The sequence below is a fragment of the Aythya fuligula genome, chromosome 1, assembly GCF_009819795.1.
Source record: "Aythya fuligula isolate bAytFul2 chromosome 1, bAytFul2.pri, whole genome shotgun sequence".
Classification (NCBI taxonomy): domain Eukaryota; kingdom Metazoa; phylum Chordata; class Aves; order Anseriformes; family Anatidae; genus Aythya; species Aythya fuligula.
Window position 1 is genome coordinate 1872099 of NC_045559.1, and position 13635 is coordinate 1885733.

General features: G+C 45.3%; 1 protein-coding gene across 1 annotated transcript in view; it reads right to left on the reverse strand.

Annotated features, from left to right (window-relative positions):
* LOC116499632 (collagen alpha-1(VII) chain-like) overlaps window positions 1–13635 on the reverse strand; it is an 89605-nt gene that overhangs the window by 55072 nt on the left and 20898 nt on the right. The window contains exons 20-37 of the mRNA XM_032204421.1: window positions 13311–13511; window positions 12839–12978; window positions 12200–12323; window positions 10754–10897; window positions 10276–10466; window positions 9934–10065; window positions 9474–9548; window positions 9102–9182; window positions 8985–9011; window positions 8227–8271; window positions 7393–7461; window positions 7179–7274; window positions 6464–6490; window positions 6209–6262; window positions 4769–4840; window positions 4126–4185; window positions 3885–3920; window positions 947–982 (exon numbers count right to left, since the gene is read on the reverse strand). Coding sequence (XP_032060312.1) covers window positions 947–982; window positions 3885–3920; window positions 4126–4185; window positions 4769–4840; window positions 6209–6262; window positions 6464–6490; window positions 7179–7274; window positions 7393–7461; window positions 8227–8271; window positions 8985–9011; window positions 9102–9182; window positions 9474–9548; window positions 9934–10065; window positions 10276–10466; window positions 10754–10897; window positions 12200–12323; window positions 12839–12978; window positions 13311–13511 — 1610 coding nt within the window. The remainder of the gene's footprint in view (window positions 1–946; window positions 983–3884; window positions 3921–4125; window positions 4186–4768; window positions 4841–6208; window positions 6263–6463; window positions 6491–7178; window positions 7275–7392; window positions 7462–8226; window positions 8272–8984; window positions 9012–9101; window positions 9183–9473; window positions 9549–9933; window positions 10066–10275; window positions 10467–10753; window positions 10898–12199; window positions 12324–12838; window positions 12979–13310; window positions 13512–13635) is intronic.

The window sequence follows — 13635 nt, forward strand, 5'->3', positions numbered from 1 at the left end:
CCATGGAGCTGTCTTCCTACCTTGTGTCTCCAAAACAATTCTGTTGGTTTTGCTCAGAAGGAAATTTAGGGCACCCTTGCTCATTCAAGCATCCTCCAGGATGCATCGGTGTGTCCTGGTGGTGGGTCTCAGCCCTCGGTGCAACTTCCAGCTGCTCCCACAGCCCTTGCAGAAGTGCTGTGAAGTGCACAGAGGTGGCCACCACCAAAATTTATCCTGAAAGCTGCCCTAGCATTTGGAAGGACATGAACAGGATGCTGGAGGAACCTGTTTCCACTTGAGAACAAGGCAAATAATCAAAAAAAAAAGAGACATCAGCAGTGTCTCTTCAGCAGGAACCAGAGCAGCATGAACAAGGGAACAAGTCCAGAACACAGGCTTGAGCAGGGGAGAGGCTTTATCCTTCTGCTCCTCTGAGAAGCCAGGGGGCAACTGTGGCACAGGGCTAGGAAAAAAGAAATGGAGCAAGGGAGAAGAAGACATGGCTGGTTGGAGGGACAGGGATAAAGTCTCTTAGTTCATCCCACACTTCAGTGGGATGCATCTCTTTGTCCTTGGTCTACTGGCACCACTGTTGGTGATGCTGTATGGCACAAGAAGGGCTGTAATCCACTCATAGTTACCCCCATAGCTGGAGCACCTGGAAATCCTGGGTTCCCCTGCAAAGCAAGATGACACAAAATGAACAACCTGGGACAATGAAAAAAAAAATATCTCCTCTTTAAATCAGCTCAAAACCCTGTTCAGAATGTGAAGAGAAAACCAGAAATGAGATTCTGAGCTTTCAGGGATGCTCAAGTGACTCCCTGCTGGCTTCTTCTCTGTGTAGCCCCCCATAAGCACACTTGACTGCACCTGCAAGATCTGCACATGCCATACAAGCTGGGGAAATTTGGGATACCGTCCCGTGAGCTAGCCAAACATGCCCTCTTACTGTTTGACTTACTTGGTCTCCCTTTGGCCCTGGAGGTCCTGGGAGTCCCTGTAAGAGAAAAGCAGAGAGACAGGAGACAGCCCTGAGATTATGGGAGCAATCAGACCAGGTCAGTGCTTTGTCTAATCCAGCCCTGGGACTCTGCTCAGAGCTGGAAGCTGCAAGCATGCATATCCACTGTGCTTACAGCACCTTAGGGACCTAATAAAGCATATAACCTCGAGGTAACAAGGACTGGTCCATCACTGCCAGGCCCTGGACATCCTTCCACCATCAGTGCCTGTCTCAGGATCCACACTCCTCTCCTATAAAAGGGGCTGCAGCACCCTCCTGAGCCTGGTCAGTCAAACAAGAGGCTCAGGACACAGCCCATATATCCACTCCAGGCCAATGACTTGAGAAAGACTGACAGCTATTTCCACTTTTCATTATCGTAGTTATTCTTAGGAAAAAAATCCACCGTCTCTTTTGATCGTTGAGTTTATAAACAGCTGGGGGAGCACTTGTTCAAGCAGCAAAATTGAAATCAAGCTCAATAAAATAAATCTGTCGATGCACAGGATGGACTGGCAAAGAACAATCAAGGGTTGTTTGGTGTGTTGTGTTTGCTGGTTGCAAACTGTCTAGGATATTTCCCACTGATGTAAGGTCTATCCCATGCACAAAGGCTCCTTCAGAAGCAAGAGGCTCCTGAACTCTGTGGTTACACAGCACATAGATACACGGCCTGGTCATCTACATCCAGACTGCGAGAAACGTTTTGGGGGAACCTCAAATTCCCTCCCTGGATCCCCAACCTGATATCTCAGCTGCTCTGTTCTGAGCCTGAATATGGAGCCAGGGCTGATTCCCTCCTGCTGTGCTATCCAGTGCTGCCCAGTCTCACCTTTTCCCCTTTAACACCACCTTCCCCTTTGTTACCCTGAAAAACAGAAGATGCTTTTGTTAAGATTTTAGGCTCCACTGGCAGAGCAGGATCAGCCTGAAAGCTCACATGCTGCGGTAGAGCGTGCTGAGCATGGTCCTTCCACTGGAGGTTGTGAAAGCCATGGGGAAAGCAAGTAAAAAATTAAAGGAAAATCAAGATTTCCTTTTATATATATATATATATATATATATATATATATATATGTATGTATGTATGTATATATATATATCACATATGGGATATATCATAAATTATATATGTAGTCCATGTATTTATGCATTGTATGTTATTTTAAATACCTCTATTATTTACAATTTATATTTATAATTAAGACATTGTATAATCAAGCACGTTCTTATCTATACTTTAAATATAATGCCTCATACTAAACTGCATGTATATTATAATATACAGTTATTATATACTAGATAGTTATATCATGACCATTTACTACCTAATATAATATACATAAGCACTTATTGCTATAGGTATATATATAGACCATCCTGAGCTTGATCAGACTGTTTCCTCCCAAGGAGCTTGAGAGGTCAAGATGAGACAGCCTTTTGGAAAAGCTGAAGTTAACTGCACAGATAACGTGCAGGTCTGGAGCTTATATTTACATATAAGTAAATTATATTTACGTATAAGTTTATTAACTTATGTATTTATTAAAATCTTCATTTAGAAAAAATTCCTTCTGATTTGATTCATTTGGAGGCACATCCTTGGCTCAATTGGTTCTCCACTCCCAGGTGGTCCTGGTTCACCCTGGATGAAGGAGAGCAGCAGTGATTGCCTTCTGCACCCTCTGATATCATCTCAGGAAGAGCTCATAAGCTCATAAGCCAACATCACCAGTTACCCTACTGGTGAGCACCCTGCCAAAATTTGCACTTTCTCAGTGAAACACCTGGCCACACACCCAGACTTCACAGGTTTGTGCAATTCAAGGAGGTCTTTGCTCTCATGAAGATCAATACATGAGCAGCAAACTGTCTGTTACCACTTGCAAAGGCCTCACAGATTTAAGATCCATCTCCATTTTATGAAGGTTAAAAAAAAAAGATCGCTGCAAAGGAGAGCAAAATATTTTGTTTCAGGCCAATGAAACATTTCCATGAATATTATATTTTTTCCCCTATTTTTCACCTCTCCTGGAAGTATGACAATAATTTCTTTTGGGGTCAACATGGATTTTTTTTTTTTTTTAACTTTATCAGACCTGAAATAAATCAGTGGCTCATATTCCTTCGGGCATCAGCAGTCACTCCAAGTATAACCTGAGTTACCTGGAGAAGGGGACGTGCAGAGAGCAGTGCAACTCAATCCTATGTGGTTGCTCTTCCAAGAGCTGTACCAACCTGGGATGGTGCTGAGATGGCTTTTGTACCACCTAAGCCCATGCCTGGTGCTTTCTGTGCCAGAGAAATTCAGATCTCCTGAGACGAAAATTGAAAATTGCTGAAAATTTGGTGCCCAGGACTTCAGTCTTGCTCTAGTGTCAACTTCCAGTGTGAGCTGAAGCTGGATGCTTCAGGAAGATGCAAAAAGCCACTCAAAACTGAATTTAGAGACTTTTCTCCCAGCTCAGGAGAATCTCCTGATGGTTCAGAGGAAGGTGCCTGAAATGCAGATGTCAGACAATCTGCTCCTCACATCTTCATCCCTCCTCATCCCATCAGAGCTGGGATTAACCCTGGTGCATGAGAGTTCATGTTCCTCCCAAAACACATTTAACCGTGGCTATTACAGTTCTGCGGGTTCTCACTGTCCACAAAAAAATGGCATTTATTATATTATTGAGATAGTGCCTCTCACTGCCATTCCAGGTCTCTGCAACATCCCACAGCAATGACTTCCACAGGCCAATGACCGCTGATGCACAGAATTATTCCCTTTCCTTGCTTTTGAGGAAGGGGTCAATGTTCCCACAGCCAGTGATGATGGTTAGGGCTGGATACATCCCTTGGCACCTGAGTATCAAGCACAGTGACTCAGGTTCAGGGTTTCAGTACCCACCTTTGGACCTGGTACTCCTGGAGGGCCCATCGCCCCCTAAAAAAAAATAAAATAGAAAATGAAACAGTGAAAACTCAAGCTTTAAAAGCCCAAGTCTTCCCTTCTTTGTCCCTTTCCTTCGAAACCACGGGTTGTACCCTCCAAGAAGAAGCTAGAGGGAAGGTCCTGGAGGAGACTTTGGAAGACACTGAGCCCTCTAAGGGGACTTCAGCAGATGTGTCACTGCAGAAAGGCCACCCACCTGCTCTCCTTCTTCCCCCTTCGAGCCAGCAGTGCCAGGAATGCCAGTTCCTGCCATCCCCTGCAAGGTAAGCACAGTATTGTGCTCAGGAGAGCTGAATCCCCAGACTGCAAAGCAAGATACATCCTACACTGCAACCTGCTTCCAAGCTCTGGTCTTAACCATCCTGCAAAGGAGGAGGGGAGAAATTTGCTCTGTAGCCATTTAACTAAAATAAATGCCCAACCAGTGCAAGGTGCGAACAATGACTGGGAGGAGAGAATTGAAAACGAGGGTCTGTGGATATTTTTAGTGAATTTTTGAAGCAGGATGGGGGATTCAGAGGAGCAGCCCCATCCAGGGGACAGAAAGATTGCAGGGCTTGGGAGGAAAAACCATTCCTGACAGCAGGAACTGCAGAGATCTTCCACTGGGTGGAAGCAAGAAGACTGGGAGGAATACAAGGGCTTGGATGGAGGTGGAGCATCTCCTCCACCATGCATGAACTTGAACATATATGAGCAGGGAGTGGAGGGGAGTAGGGGAAAATCCCGACATGCCTCCACTATTTGCAGTTATTCTACCCTGATATTACTTTGCCTCAGTTATTCTCAGCTCCCCCTTGGGATGATGGATCCTGCAAACATCAGGTATGAGTAATGACCTTTTCTCCACGTGGTCCAGGCAGTCCAGGAACACCATCCAGTCCTACAGGGCCTGGCAAGCCAGGTTTCCCCTGGAAAAGAAGAGACATCATCAAATCTTTTTCTTCCAAACTGTTTGTTACCCAATGTACTAAAGAGAAGATTTATTAAGTCTGCAGAAACACAAACAGAGAAATGTGTTTCCCGACGAGTCTGGCTTATTGGTTTCTTTGCAACTGAGCATTTACAGAGATGTTTATTTAGACCCAAAATGTCTCCCCTTCCTGCCCTCCCCAAAATAGGCTATGGATCATTGTCCTCACTCAGGAAAAGAAAATCAGATGTTTTTGCTTGTTATATGGGAAGATAGAGGTTGGGTGCTTGTGTTGATTTGGCAGTGGGTGCCTTCTGCAGTGGCACTTCAAGGCTGTGTTACTGGAAGAGGGTGATCCCAGTAATGCTGCTGATGTAGAAGTGGTAAAGACTGAAAAAAGGAAATGTCTGGTCTACGGGATATAGCTCTGCAGTAGGGTAAAGGTTACAAAAAAAGCACTTGTGTATGATGATGGACAGCAATAGGCACCTTGGGAAGGATGTAAAAACAGGAGATGCATAAAGTCCCTGAGTAATCTCTCAGGCTTGAATCATTTGTAATGCAGGGACTTCCCAAACCAGACAAGGTTTAATTATCCTTAGTAGCCCTCCATGGACTACTTGCCTTTTTTCCCTTCCAATACTGCAAATATCCTTGTGGGACTTCTTGTGTGAAGAACCATCCTTTTGGTTTTCTCGAATCTGCCACCAGCTCAGTTCATTTACTGTCCTACACTTTTGATCCACTCTCTTAATCCACCTTCATGCCCTCCTCTGGACCTACTCCAGACTTCTCTGCCCTCTTCAGACAGGGGCAGGGGTCGGATTTGGGATGTTGGAAGGAGCAGGGTTGCACTGAGCTGCTCCCTGGGTGATGGGGACAGGAGGGGTTCAAGGTGGAATCACTGCCACTTTGGAGTAACCTTCATCAAGCAATATTTGCTATCATCTGCCAACATAATTGACTATAACCAAGGGTTTGTCATCATGGCAAGCATGGTGATGGACACAATTCTTATTGCTTTGCTCTGTGCTGTGAGGATGAGCATGTCCTTGCTTTTAGCAAAATCAGTGGCTGTGATCTTGTGACTTTGTTGACTTCCTAACATTTTCCTTTTGGCTATTGGTGAGTGATGGGTCAGCAGGATGAAGCTGACAAAGTGAGAAATGCTTAACTGGCCATGCTTAATCTGCCAGCCCTTATCAGCAGAGCAAAGCATCTCAGAGTGACGGCTGATAAGAGCTGGCAGCAAACATTGTCCCACTACACCCGCCCCAAGTGGCAGCAGGTGTCCCCAGGCCAACAGCCCCTTCCCACCATGGCCAGTGAAATTTCTGCAGCCACTGGCCATCGGTGGACAACTCACCGGCTCTCCCGTGCCTCCTCGGTCCCCTTTGAGGCCGTTCCTCCCACGAGGGCCCTATGTGAAGCACAGGACAGTCTCACCATCTGTCCCAGCAACCCTTTTGGGTGTTGATGGGCATCTGGTAAGTATTGAAAACAGAGCCTATTGGGCAGCTTAGAAATAATAATAATAATAATGGTAATAATGATGACAATAATAATAATAATAAAGGCTTGTCATCACCTGGAAAAGTGAAAGTCAGTCTCAGGTACTTACTCTGATACCCGAATCCCCTGGTTCACCCTGAAACAAAAATGACAAGGAGTATTAGTGTAGCGTGGTAATTTAGAGAGGGGTTCCTCTCTAAATTTAGGTCGTGGCCAAAAGCTCCTGCAGGCTAACAACCCCAGAGACCAAAACCCCTACCACCAAGGGAAAGCAGAGATTTAGCAGAGGTGTCTGTTATCTTTCATACTTTAGACTCCTCAACTTGCAAAATTGGATGTCAAAACCCACCTTAGGGCAGACAGGAGTGGAATTGAGGTCTCTTGTTTTCTACTGAGACTTTTTTACATCCCCCAGTGTAAGGAGACATTTGGCTACAACCATCAGTCCTATTTGAGCTGTGCACAGCAGAAGTGATCCCAGGTATTTCACTCCAGCCACTGAACAACCTTTGTATGGACCTAGAGATTTAAAAGTCTTAATGGCCATTGAATCTGGTCCCATGTCAGAGAAAGTTGCCTGCAACCTTTTCAGGCTCCATCACTGATTCCTGCTGTGTTGAACAGCAAGGTCCTGGTGACATGCAAAGCCATTTTGGAGAGAGAGTCCTTTTATAACTTGATGAGAGAATCCCATGACAGAGAGAAGAAATGTGTGTTCTTAGGGCCCTTGAGTGAACAGAGGGTCTAGGGACCCTGGGCTATGCCAGGTTCCCTCTCTCTGTGGCACAGCATCACAGAGCCGTGCTGCAAATAACTTTGCTCACCTTGATGGAGATGCCTGGTGGCCCCTGCGGCCCTGGTAAGCCTGGTAAACCTGGAGGTCCTGCTACCCCAGGAACCCCCGGCTGTCCTTTCTGTCCCTGCAACAACAAAAAAGAGAGGGGAGAGAGGGATGTGGGCTCTCTCACAGCTCCCTTTGCTGCTCTGTCAGTGCCACAGAGGCTGAAGGGCTCAGCACACCGGGGGTACAATACTCACAGGGGGGCCAGGCTGCCCGTTTCGGCCGGGAATCACCTCCACTCCTCCCAGGACATAGCCCGGTTCACCCTGTGTGCAAGAAGAGGAGGACACACATTCAGCTGTGCTGGGATGTCCAGGCAAAAACAGGCAGTTTTGTGATTTAGAGGCAATAAGCAAACTTTAAACCAAGCAGCCCCCAAAAGGCATGCACCTCTCTACACTGCAAAACCAAACCACTTGGTTTCAGTAACTCTTTTAGAGGTACTAGAAACCACAAGGCTGTGCCGTGAGTTCTGCTCACTGGCATGGCAGAAAATTAATCCTGGGGAAAAAGAAGGGGGTTGGCTTTCAGCAGGATCTGTTCTCTGATCCAGGGCACCGTGTAGCCATACAGACAGCTTGGGTCCATACAAGGAAGGAGGAGAAATGTGCATTTGGGGATGATGGAAGGACAGGAGGACTGCTCCTAGGAACTGCCTACAACTGGTCTTAAGCCTTATCTTTCTGTGTCCTAAAAGTGAACAAACAGACTTCTTCATAGGGGAAACTCTCCAAAATGCAGAATGACCCAACCGGTTTCTGAAAAAAAATGAAATGTCCCAAGGACCTGCAATAATAACTGAGCAGTTTTCTCCACAGAGGCTTTAAATGCCTCCTAGCAAAGCTGAAGGACAAACCCCTAAGAAAAAAAAACTAGTGGTGTAGGAGGGTTAGTTATGAATATTTCAGAACTTCATATTCACATATTATGAATATGAAATCACAAATCACTGTGCAAATGCTTAGAAATAAGAAAAGAGAGCAAGATATATTTTATTTTTTTTCCCAGTCAATCCCAAGAGTGAAACTCACTCGGTCTCCTTTTGGCCCCACTGGTCCTGGATAGCCAGGAGCTCCCTGGAATTAAAGATAAATCACACAGCGTTAAAAAACAAAGCACCCACAAGATATCATCGTGGGATGTTCAAGTCACAGACCGACCTCTTATAAAACTTCATTCAGTTTTTAAGTAGTCACGTGAAGAGGTCCCTAGAAATGGGTTTTGGTCCCAACAATGATGAGAATCATGTATGTGTCATCCACAGGGCCAAAGGCTCATCTGCCTACACATATTTTCCAAGCATTGGTATGAATAGTTGCATGAACAATTTTCATATGGGAAGTCTGAGAGCTATGATGCTGCTGGTGATTATGCAGCAGGACAGGTACATCACTGAAGGCAGAGTTCATAGTCCTTGGCCTTTTTTTCTGGAGATTTCTATTTCACTGAGGGTTAATTGGCTAGAAATATGCCTGTGTTGTACTGCAGTATTGGCCAGATCTAAGAGAAGAAGGAAATCTGAGTGTCTGACTCCAGTTCACAGTCAGAAGTGAGAGTCCTGGCAGGAGACACAGAACCCAGAAAAAGAAAAAAAAAAAAAAAAAAAGAAAAAGAAAGAGCCAACAGACTTTTCCTTGTCTTGGTCTAGAGCTGTCTGGTGACAGAAAAGTAGAATGTGCCACTTGGGGCCTCCTGTCCTGCTCAGCACTACTGGCCTTTGAAAAGCTTGGAAAACAAAGCTTTAGGGTCCCGCTGCATTGATGACATTTGCTGCATTCAATATACTTACGATATCACCTTGGATGCCAGGGAGTCCCTGCAAAACAGGAGAGAGAGAGACTTGAGAGCCATGCTGACTGCTCCGTTAAATGCCACTTTGACTGAGTTTGTTAAAACAAATACATACCATGAGCCCTGGGGGACCAGGAGGACCTGTCCTCCCCGGCCTACCTGGCAGCCCAGGAATGCCATCCTTCCCAGGCAGGCCCTAAATATGTAGAGAGTAATAGTATGCAAGTTATGGCTCCAGACCTGCAAATCCAAACATTTTCATGCAGCACTAGCTTTCTGCACTGCTTCAGGGAATCCTCCATTGCCAGCACATACACATACACATATACATCTTTTTCTTTTTGCCTGATTTTCAAAGCCAGCATGAAGCAGCATATATCAAAACACTAGCATAAAAGATCTGAGGATGATTCTTTGCTAGATCTCTTCATTGTTACTAATAATTTAGTTGTATAACCAAGTGGATGGTTCGTGAAAATGGACTCACCCTCTCTCCTTTCTCTCCCTTCATAACAAATCCATATGAGTCGTAGCCTCCACGAGTTGGTGAGCCCCTGAAGCTCTTGAAAGGAAAAGAAAAATAGAAGAGATGATCAGAAAATCATTATCCACCAAACACAAACCAGACTGACCATGAAGTGCTGACTAGCATACCCCTTGTCTTATGCAACAGAAGCAAGGTTGACCACCTAGGAGACTGATTCATTTCCTCACTAAGGGACATGGGTTAGTAGTGACACTCAGTAGGTCAGGTTGATGGTTGGACGTGGTGATCTTGAAGGTCTTTGCCAACCTAGATGATTCTGTGATTCTATGTATTGTTTATAGTGTCTTCAGTTTGCACTGAAATTTGGAGAACAGGATGGAGAACCTAATCACCTGTCCAAAGCAGTGAGCAAGATGTTTTTCTGAAATATATTCCCCTGAATCAGTGAACAAATTCTTACCTTCAGGCACCAGGGACCACAAGCTTCCTCTCCTTTTTGGAGGTGTGGTTGAGCTGATGATGGGGTGGGAGGGAGTAGCTTGCTCTCTGCGTCATCAAATGGCAGCTGCTTGTTGGCCTCATGTGTGGCAACCTGCATCATGGAGTTCAAGTTAGATTAGTGATCCTCCAGGTTTTGGGGCCAGACATCAAAAATTGTCCCTCAACATGTCTCAGGAGGTTACTGTGCTTTTACACCACCAACCTTTTCATTCAAATAACCATATTACTGTTGGAGATAACTGCAGACAAGCTCACATCCTTTCCAAAGACCAGAGTTAGAGGAGGGGATGAAGCAGCTCACCTCCCCACTAGGCAACTGGGCCCCTGAAGGTTGAGGATCAGAGCAAATGACTTCTATCAGCTCTCGGAGGATCTGGGGGAAGTCATCAAATGTGCTGACGTAGAAAACATTCTGGAGGTTCTGCTGCAGCAAGATGCTGTTGAGCTCAGCAGGGTCAGCTCCTGAGACACCCACAGCAATGATGCGGATTCCTGAAACACATCACTCTTTCAGTGGAAGCAGAAATGTCTGAGATCAGTGTCCAAACCCTCACTCCACTTGTCCTGAGAGAACTCACTGACAGCAGTGTGTGTGAGTTATAGCAAAATCAAGACACTCAAACTAGGAACAGGAAGAAGAAAGGGTGAAGAAGTGAAGAAAGCAAACGATGCACTCAAAATGCACGAGTGGTGTAACCTTCAACCCTCTGGAAATTCAGCCTCCTCTGTACATGAAGGAGAACCAAGGCCCTAGGGAAACACAATAGGGCAATTCTTACCCAAAGCATGAGCTACTCTGGCTGGTGGCAACACATCGTCCTGGGATCGCCCATCAGTCACGAGCACCAGCATGTGAGGAAACTCAGGTCTCATCCCTCTGGAGGACTGAAATATTTCCTTTAGCATGTAGGTTATACCACGACCTGGGCAAACATAGAAAGGCAAGATGTAAACCTACAGAATAACACTTCTGTAGGTTTCCTAACACGGTCTACAGGGGGGACCTGTGGGGCCTCTTCCATGCATGGGGGAAAAAAACTATTTTGTGTGGTCCTATAAATAGATTGTAGACCCTAGCATGGACCAATGCTTTTTGAGGGAAGACAGAAGTAAATGAGATTGGCTGAAATTGTTCAGGTTGATTTCAGCAGTTTCTGTTTTGGAAAAGGAAAAAAGATGTTTAGCAGATTTGAAGCATTTTTTTCACTACATTTTAGGGAAAAAAAAATCACAGAATTCCCATTTCCAAATTTCTTTAGAAAGATCAGGAGAGTTTCCTAAAGAACTCTCCCCCAAGCTGAAGTGGTTAAGAAACTCCAAAATAGCACAGAAAGTCTCCTTGGAGCAGTAAAATGCCTTCATTGACACAAACTCCACAAAAAAAAAAAAAAAAAAAAAAAAAAAAGGGGACCAAAAGAAAGTTTACCTAAGAATTTGCAATCTGACCTGTTTCACACCCACTTACTCTAACCAGTCCTGTCCAAATTCTTGTATTCTGACCAGCCCAATTTCTCTGTGTTGCTAACCAATACCACTAAGCCAGGATGAGGTACACAAGCCTTCATTTAACATATATGGGTTCCTCAATGCTTCCCCTTACATTGACTGACTGGAAGATATTTAGGTGGGCCACTTAAAAACGATAAAGTTAAAACTAACTATCTTCAGTTTAAGATTACTGCTCATGTACCTTGGGGGAAGCAGGAATACCCCACCATCCTTCTGGGAATGAGTAGGTGGAAAGTGCTCTTTGGGTTTTTAACTCTGTAAGACAAGTGTCTGCATTTCTGAGATGCTGAGCTGATGAAGAGCTGTGTTATTTGTACAACAGAGGGAAACAAAGGACATTTACGTGATGACACTCCATAAAAATAGGACCAGGTACATTGTTTTGTTGTTAGGGTAACAAGGCAATAACCATTGGCATTTACTGATTAGAATGTGCATTGAGTGGGTAATAAGGATGCTTCAGCATCAACTATCCTTATCTAATGTTTATGGGCTTGATCTCCAAGCCAGGTATAAAAACCTCCCTTAAGTGTAGGCAAGGTTATAAAAAAAACAAAGAGAAACCCAGTAGCAAAACTAGGACACGGATAAAGGACACCAGGCTGGTTGGACAGGCCATCCCTGGGAATAAAACCAAATTCAACTGTCCGTTGTCAGATTTTACAGAACTTTGGACCATAACTTTCTACCCCACATGTGGGCTTGCACTTGCACACCTGTTTTTGTGTTGCCTCCAGTGTAGTGCAGCTCCTTGATGGCTTTCAGGGCGCTGTTGCGGTCCTGGTGCTGGTTGAAGTGGAAGGCTGCCCTGGGCTCCTCGCTGTACTGTGCGACAGCAACCTGGCAAAGAAAAGGGAGGCAGGGGAGATAAGAAATGTGGAGGGATCAAGCACAAAGCAAAGGTGCCATCACTCAATAAATCTCCTTGATAACACAAACAGTTGCATTGCAACAGAAGTGGAATGAGGCTGAGTTTCTTACAGACTAAAAACAGGCACAAAAACATCTGTCAGGCTGGCAGATGACACATAGGGCACAATTCAGGTGCTTCAGCAAGGGCAAAGTGCTATTTTCTGCTCTCTAGGGCATCAGAAATTTCTGCACAGGCTGGTAGATAGAGCACAGAACCAGAGGGAAGTACACTTCTGGCAGCTCACAGCTGGGTGGAAGCATCTCCTGGTGCAGGATCTCCCATGGCAGCATGCATCCCTCCTGAACTAAATTACCTTTAGGCAAAGTGCTTATCCTCTCTGAACCTCAACATGAGTGAGCAGACTGCTGTCATTGCAGAGGTGAGCAACAGGCAAACACTTGGAAGGAAAACGCTTTCAGGAAACAGAAGAACAGATTCTTGCCTGTGTCCCTTCTGGCCCAATCTTAGGGAAATAGGAAACGATTCGGAAGAGGAAATCCTTCACTTTGTTGAAATTGCTCTGGCCAATACTTGAGGACTCATCCACCAGGAACCCAACGTCTGCTTTGAACTTGCCACAGACTGCGGAGGGAAGAGAGAATCTCTGTGAGCTGTGTGGTCCTAAAGGAGCATCATGTTTCTTTGTGCTGAGAACAATAAAACAAATCCAGGCATGGGCATCTTCTGTGATGCCAAGTGTCACTGAGTGAGCAGTCAGCACCTTCACCCCCCAAGGATAGAGCTGAGAGCTTAATTGCATGATATATGCTTTATTCATTTCCCCAACGCTGGTCATTCTCACTTCTCAGCAAACAAAGATTAATTTTAGCTCCTGACACCAGAGAAGACCATGATTTCTGGTGGTTTGACCCCCTTCATCATCATCATCAAATCACACACAGATGCACACTCACTTGGCCCAGGGAGAGTCGTCAGTGGTGCAGATGCTGTGGTGGTTGCTGGCAGGGTGTCTGGGGTTGCTGCTAATGTTGTAGCCGTGGCTAGTGGGAAAGGAGTGGTCCTCATATTGCTAGGAGCTGTGGCTGGGGATCTCATTGCAGTCAATTTTGCAGAAGTCACGGGAGAGACCAGTGCAGGTGAATCTGTGTGAGGTCCTGCAGCAAGAGGCAAAAGAGGAAAAGATATTTGTTAACCCCCTCTTAGTTATGGTGTAAAACACCACAAGGGTAGAGAAGACAAGAAATTAGCCTCAATAGCAGCTACCTAGGAAAAACTACT